The 14,711-nt window shown below is 42.1% G+C and overlaps 1 protein-coding gene across 1 annotated transcript; it reads right to left on the bottom strand.

Moving 5' to 3' along the window:
* Positions 1–802: 802 nt before the first annotated feature.
* fkbp7 (FKBP prolyl isomerase 7) lies at positions 803–13,809 on the bottom strand. The gene is made up of 4 exons (XM_055637891.1): positions 13,475–13,809; positions 9,225–9,376; positions 3,046–3,173; positions 803–1,246 (listed from the first exon to the last, which is right to left on the bottom strand). The coding sequence occupies exons 1-4, from the start codon at positions 13,792–13,794 to the stop codon at positions 1,085–1,087; spliced, it is 762 nt and encodes a 253-aa protein (XP_055493866.1). The 5' UTR covers positions 13,795–13,809; the 3' UTR covers positions 803–1,084.
* Positions 13,810–14,711: the final 902 nt, after the last annotated feature.

The following is a 14,711-nucleotide window of genomic DNA, read 5'->3' as shown; positions in this document are numbered from 1 at the left end:
TCTACCTGCGATGCCACTCACTGTGCAGGTCCTGCCTTTCACTGGTTACATTACACAAAAAATGTAAATATTCAGGCAGAGCAATATCATTAGGTGGACTGGGTTTACTTGCATTGAATAAAATATTTCAATAGCTTGCATAAGCCACGAGAATAACAGCACCACTGTATACCGAGTTAATTTTGTTCTTAACTAAAGCTATGGAACTTTAAATCCAAAAAGTAAAAATTTAGGAATAACATTTTAAAAGTAGTTTGCAAACATTAAGCCAATCAAAAAGGTCACATATTTCAAATTTTATAGCTCCGAGAGTTTTATAATTTGTTAGGCATCAATTTTAGGAATCACAGTGAATACATTGATCCTAAAAACTATTTTAAACTGTTTTGCAAGCAATGATATTGTTTTTGTTGTCATTTTGGTGATGGTTTGCCAGTATTTAATATTCCTTATGAATTTTCTATTCCAATTTGGTCAATAATTACAAGTGTTTACTCGCCCATCCCCAGTTTTACAGATAAACAAAAAACATTTTCATTCCAGAATAATTTAAGTTATAAATGTGAACTGGAAAAAGTGTTTTCCTAAGGAGAGTAAATTGATCAGCAACTGAAAATTATGGATGGCTCATGGTTGATTAACTTATTCCAGTGGAAATGCATGGCAGAGGCCATTCTTGGGTTGCTGACCAGTTAACGTAACATCTTTATACAGCCAAACCTTCACCGCTCCATCGATTGACATGTCCACGGCTACATAATTAATCTGTGATTCAACATCCAACAACGAGGCATAAAAGCGATTACAGTTCATTCTTTCGAAATATTTATTTGAGTGATCAAAACAGTACAGTACAACGTCATTTGAATTCTAAAAGGCAGTTATTCAGTTCTGCTATTTTTTTTTGCGAATATCTACATCATGCTTAGGAAACATTTTAAGTATCAAAGGATAATGATTTGCATTAAGTGTTTTTCCTGTTGCAGTACCACAGAACATATCAGTTAAACATTCGTGAAGATGCAAAATAAAATAAAAAACACTGCACTTCACTTTAGTAGAAATTTAGTTTTACAGCACAAATTTATAGTTCATCATGCTGGAATACATTATATTCCCTGGCAGAAATGTACCCATCACCATCATGATCATTCTTCCGAAGAATATCATCGAGGACTTTATCTTTATATGTAGGATCTTGGATCCTGTTATCTCTCTTAAACTCTTCGTACACATACGACCTTAACTGAAATTATAAAAGAAATGCATTTCAAATCTACACAAATAGATACGAGACTTAGAAAACACCGCAAAGATACAAAAGTGAATGCTCCTTCAAGATCATTAAACAACATTTCCAAATTGAATAGTCATGGATATTGTTAATAAGGATATTCTAGAAGATGTGTAGATTTTCAAAACATTTAATGAAGTAAACCAACATAATGAAAGGCCACGGAATTAAAAATGCAGTGGCAACATGGGGCAGGTCAGAGATGAGTGATTTTGCAGACTGGTGGGATGTATATTTAACATTGGCGCTGTCTGCCTAGGGCACTGCCTGTGTAGAGTTTGCACATTCTCCCTGTGACCACTTGGGTTTCCTCCCACATCCTAAAGATGTGTGTTTGTAGGTCAATGGGCCTCTGTAAAATTGGCCCCAGGTGTGTAAGGATAACAGAACTAATATGAATAGGTTTAGTTTAGTTTAGAGATACAGAGCGAAAACAGCCCCCCTCGGCCCGAGTCTGCACCGGCCAGCAATCCCCGCACCTTAACACTACCCTATACACACTAGGGACAATTTACACTTACTCCAAGCCAATTAACCTACGTCTTCGGAGTGTGGGAGGAAACGGACGATCTTGGAGAAAACCCATGTAGATCAAAGGGAGAATGTACAAACTCTGTGCAGACAGCCCCCGTAGTCGGGATCGAACCCTTGTCTCTGGCGCTGCAAGCTCTGTAAGGCGGCATCTCTACCGCTGCGCCACCATGCCGCTCATAAGGTGATCAGTGTGAACTCAGTTAGCAAAGGGCCTGCTTCCATGTATCTTTCAATCAATCAATCAATCAAATATGCCCCTATTGGGAATGGCAACAATTCATTACAATCCACTGTTTGCTCATTTCCTATTAAAAAAAATCAAATGCTGACCATAGTTCACACTAATAGATCTTTACGGAACTAGCATGTAATGTTAAATCTAAAGACACCGGGATGTGTGTCAGGTTGGGAGGAATGGAGGCAAGGGTCAGGAACCTGGCATAGGGTAGAGTAGTTTGAAAAAGTGGCCAACTGTGTTTCTGCTGGCCAGAAGAAAAAGAGGCTATGCAGTCTAATCCAACTTCCCAGTTTTATTTTTACATCATTGGTGGTGACATTCAGGAGAATATGTTTCTTGCGGAACTTTTTACTTTAATATTATGTTCATCAGCAGAACAATGCTAATGCTGACAAATGGAATAGCAAGTCGCCAGCATGCTGCAATAGCACAAAACTGAACAAATGCAAGATTCTCACATCTGTACCAATGTTTTATTGCCTAAAAATGGGATCACACAATTCCATGTTAGTGTGTTACACAATATGTGGAGGGAGTTTAGTGCTTACCCTGGTCTCTTCCCCCATCATGCTTCCCAAGTATGTAAGGTTTTGGGTAAGACATAGTACAAACTACTACTAATCTATATTCTAATTTTCAGAATCACAATATAACTTTCAAGAAGAGCAAAACCAATAAAAATCTGGGACTACGTGCATGTTGCACAAAGTAAAGCTTTTGTTCAATGGTTCTCCACTGCATGAAACTCTTCTGATTTGAGTGGAGTGTGTTTGGAGAACAATTATGCCAAGGCCTTGATTACACTAAATTGCTTGTTTGATATTTGTTGCAGAGCACAAAGGGATTCAAACTTGCGGCATCAGTTCATTAATCCAGATTTTCGGACACAGTACCTTCAATGATTATGACTTCATAACCAGTGCATTGTGCTATCTGCTGTCCACACAGAAAAACAACAGTCATTTGAAATCTGACAAACCTCATCTAGAGAAAGCAGACGGTCACCATCCAAGTCAATGACATTAAACGCCTCCACACTTCGTGGTCCATTTCTCACTGAATAGAGTTCAACTTCAAAAATCAGAGTTGCATTTGGGGGTACTTTACCTACATAGAAGAGTTGAAAGTTAAGAGCACTTAATTAATTTTCAGTTCAATTTCTTCCCCACACTTCTTTTCACTGCCTTTCCATCCATTCATATGCATTGGATAGCTTCTGGTCTTACCTTTAAATAAAGAGTGCTGCACTCTTGCTGAAAAGAGCACCAAGCTTGTGCTGCAGGGGGGTTACCCTGTGAATGTTGCTTCATATAGCAACTAGTAAGAATACTCATTGAGTGAGGGAGATCACATGCTGAATACAAAGATGCTTAACTGAGTGCATTATCTATTTAATATACGTTTCGGGTCATAATCCTTCTTCCGACTGAGAGTCAGGGAGGAGGAAAACTAGAGGTATGAAAAGTTTCAGAAGAAATCAGAGCTAGCACCGATGACCAAGGAAAGATAGAGTCCAAAATGGTCCATTGTTGGTTGTGGAAGAGGGAATAATGAAGGGATATATGGATGCAAACTGTGACTATGGCGGAGGAGGGGCAGACAGGGAGGGAATTCAAGAGCTACGTAAAATTGGAGAAATTAATTCATACCACTGGGTTGTAGGCTGCCCAAGTGAATACCTTCTGAATTTTGTAATCGGCAGGGCAGTAATCTGCATATCGCCAACTTGGACAATTTAATATTTTTATCTAGCCAATTAACCTGTAAATCTATACTTCTTTGGAGGAAGATCTCGGAGAAAACCCACGCAAATCACGGGGAGAACGTACAAACAGCACCTGTATTCGGGATCGAACCCGGGTCTCGGGCGCTGCGTTTTGATGCAAGGCAGCAACTTTACCGCTGCGCCACCGTGACGGCCAATATGAGGGGTTGTCCCTCCAATTGGCATGCCCTCCATGTTTGGGACAAAGACCCATTATTTAATTATTGGCCTCTGTACTCCACAATTTGAGATTTGTAACAGAAAAAAAATCACATGTGGTTAAAGTGCACATTGTCAGATTTTATTAAAGGGTATTTTTATACATTTTGGTTACACCATGTAGAAATTACAGCTTTGTTTATACATAGTCCCCCCATTTCAGGGCACCAAAATGTTAGAGCCACATGGCTTCACAGGTGTTTTTAATTGCCTCCTTGCAGGTATAAGAGAGCTCTCAGCACCTAGTCTTTCCTCCATTCTTCCCATCACCTTTGGAAACTTTTATTGCTGTTTATCAACATGAGGACCAAAGTTGTGCCAAAGTCAAAGAAGCCATTATGAGACTGAGAAACAATAGAACTGTTAGAGACATCAGCCAAACCATAGGCTTTCCAAAATTAACTGTTTGGAAAATCATTAAGAAGAAAGAGAGCACTGCTGAGCTTACTAATCGCAAAGGGACCGGCAGGCCAAGGAAGACCTCCACAGGTGAAGACAGAAGAATTCTCTCCATAATAAAGAAAAATCCCCAAACACTTGTTCGACAGATCAGAAACACTCTTCAGGAGTCGGCTGTGGATTTGTCAATGACCACTGTCCACAGAAGACTTCATGAACAGAAATACAGAGGCTACACTGCAAGATGTAAACCACTGGTTAGCCGCAAAAATAGGATGGCCAGGTTACAGTTTGCCACGAAGTACTTAAAAGAGCAACCATGGTTCTGGAAAAAGGTCTTGTGGACAGATGAAATGAAGATTAATTTATATCAGAGTGATGGCAAGAGCAAAGTATGGAGGAGAGAAGGAACTGCTCAAGATCCAAAGCATAACACCTCATCTGTGAAACATGGTGGTGGGGGTGTTATGGCCTGGGCATGTATGGCTCACTTATCTTCATTGATTATACAACTGCTGATGGTAGTAGCATAATGAATTCTGAAGTATATGGACCCATCTTATCTGCTCAAGTTAAAAAAAATGCCTCAAAACTCATTGGCCTGCGGTTCATTCTACAGCAAGACAATGATCTCAAACATACTGCTAGAGCAACAAAGGAGTTTTTCAAAGCTAAAAAATGGTCAATTCTTGAGGAGCCAAGTCAATCACCTGACCTGAACCCAACTGAGCATGCCTTTTATATGCTGAAGCGAAAACTGAAGGGTACTAGCCCCCAAAACAAGCATAAACTAAAGATGGCTGCAATACAGGCCTGGCAGAGCATCACCAGAGAAGACACCCAGCAACTGGTGATGTCCATGAATCGTAGACTTCAAGCAGTCATTGCATGCAAAGAATATGCAGCAAAGATATAGATATGTCATTTATTGTCACTATACATGTACAGTGAAACTGAAAGCTGCTCGTACTCAGTGCATACATACAATTTAGCACAAAAAACAAGAAACAGAAAAAAAACAAAAAACAGAAGGGAGATGGGGGGGGGGACATATATACATACATCATATATACATATATACAGATGGAAGTCCGTGTTGGGCGGTGTAGTCAGTGTGCATGTGTGAATTTGAATTTATGGTAGATATAATTCTCGGAAAGCAACTATTCCTGAGTCTGTTTGTCCTGGATTTGATGCACCTATAGCGCCTTCCAGAGGGCAGCAGGTCGAACAGTCCAAACGCAGGATGGGAGCTGTCTTTGATGATCTTCTTTGCCCTGCTAAGGCAGCGGGAGGTGTAGATGTCCATCAGGGAGGGGAGAGGGCAGCCAATGATCCTCTGCGCTGTCCTGGTTACCCTCTGAAGCCTCTCCCTGTCTGCCATGGTGCAGCTGCCATACCATGCTGTAATGCAGTATGTCAGCAGGCTCTCGATGGACGAGCGGTAGAAGGTCAGCAGCAGGTTAGAGTCCAGGTTGTGCTTCCTGAGGACCCTCAGGAAGTGCAGCCGCTGCTGAGCCTTCTTGATGACCGCTGTCGTGTTGTCCGTCCAGGAGATGTCGGCAGCGATATGGACACCGAGAAACCGGAAGGTGTTGACCCTCTCCACACACTCGCCGTTGATGTGTAGGGGGGCTAAGTCGGTGCTGTGCCTCCTGAAGTCGACAATGAGCTCTTTTGTTTTCCTGGTGTTCAGAGCCAGATTGTTTTCTGAGCACCAGGTTGTCAACTTCAGGACTTCCTCTCTGTAGGCTGCCTCGTCTCCCTTCGAAATAAGTCCGACCACAGTAGTGTCGTCAGCAAATTTGACGATGCGGTTGTTGTTGTGGGCCGGACTACAGTCGTAGGTGTAGAGACAGTATAAGAGGGGGCTTAGCACACAGCCCTGTGGGGAACCGGTACTCAACCTGCGAGTGGAGGAGAGGTGGGGGCCGAGTCTCACAGTCTGGGGCCGGTTGGTGAGGAAATCCTTTATCCAGGCACATGTGACAGTGGGGAGGCCGAGAGTGACCAGTTTACCTATGAGAATGTCCGGAATGATTGTATTAAAGGCTGAACTAAAATCCACAAAGAGCATCCGGACGTAGCTCTGCCCCAGCTCCAGATGGCTCAGCACAGAGTGGAGAGCTACGGTGATGGCGTCTTCTGTGGATCTGTTTTGGCGATAGGCGAATTGGTGGGGGTCGAGGTCTGGTGGTAGATAGTCCTTGATGTGCTGGAGGACCAACCTCTCGAAGCACTTCGTGATTACCGGAGTGAGGGCCACAGGACGGTAGTCATTAAGGCTGGTGATGGTAGACTTCTTCGGCATAGGGACGATTGTGGCTGATTTTAGGCAGGACGGAATAACTGCCTGGGCCAGGGAGAGGTTGAAAATTCTGGTGAAGATGGCAGTGAGCTGGTGGGCGCACGCTTTGAGCACCTTACCAGGTACTCCATCTGGGCCGGTAGCCTTCTTGGGGTTCACTGCCAGGAGCACCCGTCTGACATCGTGCTCCGTTACAGTGAGTGGAGTAGTACAGGAGCTAGGTGAGGGTCGAAACAGGGCTGTAGCAGGTGAGTGCTGCTGTTGTGATGTTTCAAAGCGGGAGAAGAAGCAATTTAGCTTTTCTGCCAGCGGCGCACTCAGGTCTTCTGACTTTGTGGCACAGCCTCTGTAGTTGGTAATGTCTTGTATGCCCCGCCATACCTCCCGTGTATTATTGCTGGACAAGTGGGACTCTATGCTCTATTTTCTTTTACATGACAAAAATGACTATTTTCTTTTACATGACATTGTTGTGACCCAAAAATTATGGAGTCCTGAAATGGGAGGACTATGTATAAATACTGCTGTAATTTCAACATAGTGAAACCAAATGTATAAAAATGGCCTTTATTAAAATCTGACAATATGCACATTAAGCACATGTGAATTTTTCTATTACAAATCTCAAATTGTGGAGTACAGAGGCAAATAAATAAATGATGGGCCTTTGTCCCAAACATTATGGAGGGCACTGTAGAAAAGAACTGCAGATGCTAGTTTACACCAAAGATACATCTGTCTTTATACATCTTGTACGAAAGACAGATGCTTCAGATCTTTGCTAATAATGTTTAATGCAAGGACATTGAAAAGCCATTTCCCACGATTGTTTTGCCTGGTCCTTTTTTAGTTTCAATTTTAGATTCTATGGAGAATCTGTGGTGGCTCAGATTCCAGACATCCATAACAAGGTCAATGGTGTAGAAGAGCATTATACCACAGGATCTTCCAAATGGAGGGAGAAACATTGTGCTCATCCAGAAGGTGTACTGGAATCCCACTTTGCAAATGACGCCCAGACATTCATTGCCCAGTGTACGAAGGGCAAGTTTAATAATCTCCACCTGCAAACCTCCTCACAACTACCTTCTTTCCTATAAGTTATTATTCTAAAATGTTAAAACCTTATTAGCGCAACACCCAGTTGTTTCGAAACTTGCTCGTGCTTATTCCAGATCCACCCTCCAACTACTGTATTATTTTTACTTTGGATAATCTGAGCACCCACTAATCCTTCTGTAACTAGATACTCCCCGGCTTAAACATTAGGTGATTAACATAAACTTGCACTTACGTAAACCATGTTGTACTCAGTCCCTAGTGCAATCAAGGTAGTTTGCATTTCCACAACACCAAACGATTACCATACTCAAGTCTTCAATCGGAAACATACCAGCAATGGCAGAGGTGTTTACTCACAAGGCCGTGCTCAGCACCAAGTGCCCCAACTCAAGCAGATAATGGCAGCAGTGCTTACGCAGAAGGCTGCACGCTGCAGGGAGTTCCCCGGATTCAGTCAGATGCGCTGAGCCAGTTAACACATTCAGCTAGTTATTTCGTTCAGTGGATGGGGACGGTGATTCCGACTTACCTAAAATCTGTACTGTGTAAGGGTTCATGGAACATAACCCTTACACAAGTCAGGAAGTGCCCATATATTATCTAGGAGTTTAAGCTTTTTTTTTTTTTAAAACAAAATCTGTTCCTGGTACTTTCATAATACAGGCAAGCTTTTATTTTCTGTCATCTTTTTCCTGAACAATGCAACCCTGGTGGAAATTCTTCACCAAATGCTTACTTGGTCAAAAGTTTATCATTCACATTAGTAGTTAGTAACTCAATCAATTAAGAGTGTACATACCATATTGAAACAAATACATGCATTCTACTCTAAGAAGATAAGAGGGTCATCTTTTGCAGCATGCATGAATACTCTTACATATCACTGGATTTGTAGTTGGATAAACTTCTTCTGGAAAACTGTACAAAAGGTTAAAAGTCAGAAGTGAGACATTGCCAGATAATTCGACACATAGTCACATAAATAAGTATCACATGCAAAAAGAAAATAAGCACTGTTAGAAATGATTATACAATAAACCAATGCAAAAACAATGCCAACATTCTGTAAATAAAGATGCACGAAAGGTTGTAACAGATAACCATGCATCCTTGCAGTGACGGTGCAAAAGACAATTGTTTTATAGTCGGGTGTTCAAAGATAATTCCTCGAATTAATTTTAAAATATTGTTCATGCCTTGTGATGCAACACAAATTAAAACATGCATTCTTTCCTTAAATCCATGCCAATACCGAACATGATCTGTCACAGTTTGATGATCCTCAATCTTAAATGGCAAGATCTTCCAGGTAACACATACTAGACTAAATTAATCTCCACATAGCAGTAGTAATATTGAAAAATAAACAGGGCCACCAATTAGCTACTTTCATTGCAAATATTACCTTTGCCAATTATTCCATATGCCAGTGAAGGTGGTATAATTAATTTTCTTTTCTCTCCTTCACACATATCAGCCATACCAATGTCTAATCCTTTTATTACTTGCCCCACACCAAGCAGAAACCACTTAGGATGACCTTCATTGTCTTCACGACTGTAAGGAAAACAAAATATTTCTGATTAAAGATATACATTTCAATACATCAGAGTAGCAACATCTAAAAGTGAAAATGGTTTTACAGAGAAAATGAAGCATTTGACCACTGTGCAAAATGAAGGCAGAATGTTTTTCCCCATGTAGAATAAAAATTGAGATCCTTGGATATCAAATGTTTATCCAAGTTGTTATTCACCCCCTGGCTAAAGAAATTCCTCCTCTTTTCATTCTAAAGGTACATCCTTTTACTCTGATAATCTATATATTAATACAACTCTGATCTTGACCGCTTTTGGCACACTGTGGCGCAATTTCTGACATAACGCCGCCACCTACGGCCGTCATTTTTGGCCACCTCGCTCAGAGCCCCCCTCCGCCTTACGGGACCGGAGGATTTTTCCCATTGATGAAAAATCAGAGAGATATTAATGTTTTTAAAAGATTTGCCATTCTCTCTGCTGCTCCTGCTGGTGGGAGGGGGAGGGACTATAAACCCAGAAGTGGTGTGCCTCGCAGTCTCTTCAAGATGGAGGAAGGCAGAGGGTCACGTTTCTCTGAGCTGTGAATAACACTGAACACATGCCTACTCAAATGTGAGTGCCCTTAGTGGTTCTAAAATGCTTGCAAAAAGTGTCTATTGGTTCTATAATGTTTGCAAAAAGTGTCTATTGGCTCTAAAATGCTTGCAAAAAGTGTCTATTGGTTCTACAATGCTTGCAGAATGTGTCTTTTTTGGTTGTAAAATGCTTGCAAAAAAATGTCTATTGGTTGTAAAATGCTTGCAAAAAAATGTCTATTGGTTGTATAATGCTTGCAAAAAGTGTCTATTGGTTCTAAAATGTTTGCAAAAAGTGTCTCTTTTGGTTCTACAATGCTTGCAGAATGTATCTTTTTTGGTTCTAAAATGTTTGCAAAAAGTGTCTCTTTTGGTTCTACAATGCTTGCAGAATGTGTCTTTTTTGGTTCTAAAATGCTTACAAAAAGTGTCTCTATTGGTTCTAAAATGCTTGCAAAAAGTCTCTATTGGTTCTAAAATGCTTGCACAAAAATGTCTATTGGTTCTAAAATGCTTGCCAAAAATGTCTATTGGTTCTAAAATGCTTGCCAAAAATGTCTCTTGGTTCTAAAATGCTTGCAAAAAGTGTGTATATTGGTTCTAAAATGCTTGCAAAAAGTGTCTCTATTGGTTCTACAATGCTTGCAAAAAGTGTCTCTATTGGTTCTACAATGCTTGCCAAAAGTGTCACTATTGGTTGTAAAATGCTTGCCAAAAGTGTCTATTGGTTATAAAATGCTTGCAAAAAAATCTATTGGTTCTAAAATGCTTGCGAAAAAATGTCTATTGGTTCTAAAATGCTTGAAAAGTGTCTCTATTGGTTCTAAAATGCTTGCAGATAGTATCTCTATTGCTTCTAAAGTGTGTGTGCGTGTCGTCTGTCTGTGTGTGCGTATGTATGTGTTGCTGTGTCTGTGTAAGTGTCTGTGGATGAGTGTGTATGTGTGAGTGACTGTGTATGTGTGTGAGTGTTTGACTGTGTCTCTGTGTATGAGTGTCTGTCTGTGTGTGTGTCTGCGTGAGTGTCTGAGTATCTGTGTGTGTGTGTGTGTCTGTGTGAACGTGTTTGTGACTGTGTGTGTGTGTGTGTGTCTTTGTGTTTGTGTATTTCTGTGTGAGTGTGTCTTTGTGTGTGTGTGTCTGGCTGCGTGTGTGTGTGTGTGTGCGCACTCTGCTTGAAATGCTGTGAAATTGGCATGGAGTGCTGTGAGGTTGGACTTGCGGCCTACACTCCGTGATGACTTTTGAGGTAAATTCTCAGATTTTCTTTGTTAAAATTTGACCGCTTAATCTCTCTATATTAAAATTATCTTTTTTTTTTAATATCAAAAGCAAAGTGTTATCAAGAGGCAGTGAGCAGCAGAACACAGCAAGAGACACAACAAAAAATAACTTAATAAATCTCATCTTTAACATTTAAATTGTTGTTATATTTTAAGTCATTCACATTTTAAACTTTAATACATCGTTTTTCCACTTGCCATGCCTGCGTGCTCTTCATCACAATAGTAACCTAATAGGCAGGAATGGCTGCGCTGTCGGAGAGCCACTAAGAGTGCATGGGGGAGAGATTGAGGGGAGATGGACTGAATTCGTGTGGGGGAGGGGAATGGCATGGAGCAGAGTGGGGGGTGAAGGGAGGACGGGTGACTGAGTGAACTGCCACCACCAGCTGTGAGTGACTGGGCTGCCAGCCCACCAGCCACGAGTAAGTGAAATGCCAGCCCACCAGCTGTAAGTGACTGAAGTGCCAGCCCACCAGCCATGACTTACTGAACTGCAAGTCCAAAAATCCATTCGGTCCACAATGTCCATACTAGTCCTCTGGAAACCAGTCCCTTCAGCGCACAACAAAGTGAGTGACTGAGCTGCCCGGCCAGAGTGACTGAGCTGCCCGGCCAGAGTGACTGATGTGCCAGCCCAATAATCCATTCAGCCTACAATGTCCATACTAGCCCTCTGGAAACCAGTCACTTTGACCCACAACACACATACTAGCGCTCCAGAAAGCCCCACCCCCCCGGCCAGCAATATTGGAATTGGTGCAGAGGTGGAATATTCCGTTGGGGGACCAGCCCTCCCGTGTGAAGCTGGGACCCAATGGGTCCCACTTAGTCTAGTTCTATATATTTTTTGTCATCGGAAGCAACTAATTTATTTCAAATTGTATGAATCATTCCTAGCCAAACAAGGTCTGAAATGATAAATGAGGCAATTTATCAAAAGGATTCAGTCATCAGCAATGGCTATAAAGGTCGCAACCATTGATTTTACAACAGGAACCAATAGCAGAAAATGGAACTGTAATCATGTAGGCTAAAAAAAGAATTAAAATGTAAATATAGTAGTAAAGTAGGCAGGTGATAAGAATTCCCAATTGCTGGGAAGCCGGTATGATAGAAGCTCCTGCAATAGTTGTAGAAATTCTAAAGGAGGCAAGAGTGCCACCTGGTGTAGAAGCACAGAAAAATAAAATGCTAAAACCATGACTTCAGAAATTGCGCAAATGAAATGTAGAGAGATGGTGGAAACCCCTCCACCCGCTCAGCACCCCCCAATCCGGTTTCTACATTTCCCTCTCCACTTTCCTTTCTTATCAGAATTCACAAATGGCACAATTTTGTCTTATCTACTTATCACCTCCCATCTTGATTATTACCACCGTACTCTCCCCCACCTTACACATCTGCAATTCAACCATTCCACATGGATTCACCCATCATCTGCCAGCTCTTGCCCCATTCCTGCTTAGTTCTTTCTGATTTTAGTTCAGGCTCCCACCATTCTGATTTCGTTATCTATTCTTTGGAGACTCTGGTGATTATTTAATTAGAAGTTTCTGTTTAGTACACAACAATAAGCATGTTTTCATCATCTTACGTGGCAACGCCTGAGAAATGCAATGGGAATGATCGCAGAGGGAGCAACGAACTCTGGTTTCTAAAGTAGGAGAGTTGCAGACGAAGCGAAGAGCTTGAGAAAAACACAAAGGTGCTGGTGGGACTTAGCGGGTCAAACAGCATCTATGGAGGGAGTAGACAAGTGACGTTTCGAGCCGGGACCCTTCTTCAGTCTTTGCTCAAGATTCCAGCACCTACAGTTTCTTGTGTGTCCGAACAGAAGAACTTACCCATCTTGCAAAAGTCGGCAGTAAACTCGAGAAAGTCGGAAACTTTTCGTAAGTACATCACTCGGACTATTTGGTGATCCGAGCGAGTGGAGCACAGGGGACAGAGAGTGTGAGCAGATCACCACCCACAGAGCAAAACGGTGCTGACAGATTCAAAGCATCAATAAAGAATTCAAAAGAACAAAAACATCAAATGCAAAATATTTTGTTTTAAAAAAGCGGGGTTACAAAGTGCAAGTTAAAGGTAAGCGGTGGATACACAAAATGCTGGAGTGGAGTAACTCAGCAGGTCAGGCAGGCAGCATCAGACACCAGTTGCCGGACCCGCCGAGTTACTCCAGCATTTTGTGTATATCTTCGGTTTAACCCAACATCTGCAGATCCTTCCCACACCAAAGGTAAAAGATACCTGCAATAAAACTGCGAGCCGTCCTCGGCGAGGTAGCCATCGTAGTGAGCATTGAGCGCGTCTCCTCGCCTGCTCTTCCGATGGCAGTCGTCCGGCCTGTACACAACCTCTATCTTCACTTCTTCTTTGGTGTCGGCGTCAACCTGATTAAAGACGGCAGAGCAAGCCAACAAAAAGAGGAGTAAGGCGGCAGGACGGTTCATTGTGGATAGACAAGGCTGTGCTGCAACTGCTGAAGCTCCTCCGGCCCAACTGCCACGTCTCCGTGCCCCGCCTGAGCTCGCCGTCGCCCCTGACAACACAACAGCAGGGCGGGCCATCCTCCCTACTGGTCACCACCCCCGTCAGTCAATCGGCCTGTCGCTCCCGGGAAACAAGAGCCAAGAGTATGCAGGATTGTGTGAGAAGTGTCCAAGAATGTGTGAGTCTGCAACAACTGCAGCTGCAGGTTTATACCGAAGTTAGACACAAAAAGCTAGAGTAACTCGGCACCTCTCGAGAGAAGGAATGGAGTCTAGATCCTTCATGACAATTAAATTGACTCTTGACTTGACTCTCGACTCATGAGTGTTTGTACCGTCATATGTCCCAGATAGCATTATGAAATTCTTACTAGTAGCAACACGTGAATATTTTTAAGGCAGAAATAGATAGATTCTTGATTAGTACTGGTGTCAGAGGTTATGGGGAGGAGGCAGGTAATTGGGGCTAGGAAGGAGAGATAGACCAGCCATGATTGAATGAATGGCGGAGTAGACTTGATGGGCCGAACGGCCTAATTAAACAGACACATAGAAAATAGGTGCTGGAGGAGGCCATTCGGCCCTTCGAGTCAGCATTCATTGTGATCATGGCTGATCGTCCCCAATCAAAAACCCGTGCCTAGATTCTCCCCATATCCCTCGATTCTATTCCTATTCCTTATGACCTTATGAACACAACAGAATATGTAAACAACGTCCTCTGTAAGCAATGTAATAAAGGAGAAAAAAAAGTTTGGTGTTTTCCAATGCTTATAATATTTTATGTAAAGCACTTTGAATTACCTTGTTGTTGAAAGGTGCTGTACAAATAAACTTGCCTTGCCTTGTGCAGATACCGACAATGTGTTAGAAGTGCTGTTTGGCCCGCTGAGTTACTCCAGCTTTTTGTGTCTATCTTCGCTTTAAACCAGCATCTGCAGTTCCTTCCTACACATGCATACATGCAGGGAAACAGCAGGGAATAATTAAAAAGA

Source organism: Leucoraja erinacea, chromosome 7, assembly GCF_028641065.1.
Source record: "Leucoraja erinacea ecotype New England chromosome 7, Leri_hhj_1, whole genome shotgun sequence".
Lineage (NCBI taxonomy): Eukaryota > Metazoa > Chordata > Chondrichthyes > Rajiformes > Rajidae > Leucoraja > Leucoraja erinaceus.
Note: the sequence above shows the minus strand (reverse complement) of the source record. Positions and strands in the feature narration are given on the sequence as shown.

Excerpts from the sequence above, each read along its gene's own strand:
- fkbp7 (XM_055637891.1), bottom strand. The coding sequence starts at position 13,794 with ATGGCCCGCCCTGCTGTTGTGTTGTCAGGGGCGACGGCGAGCTCAGGC. Across the intron at positions 3,174-9,224 it reads ATATGGAATAATTGGCAAAG|GTAAAGTACCCCCAAATGCA; the intron begins GTAATATTTGCA and ends TCTTCTATGTAG. Across the intron at positions 1,247-3,045 it reads GTCTGCTTTCTCTAGATGAG|TTAAGGTCGTATGTGTACGA; the intron begins GTTTGTCAGATT and ends TTATAATTTCAG.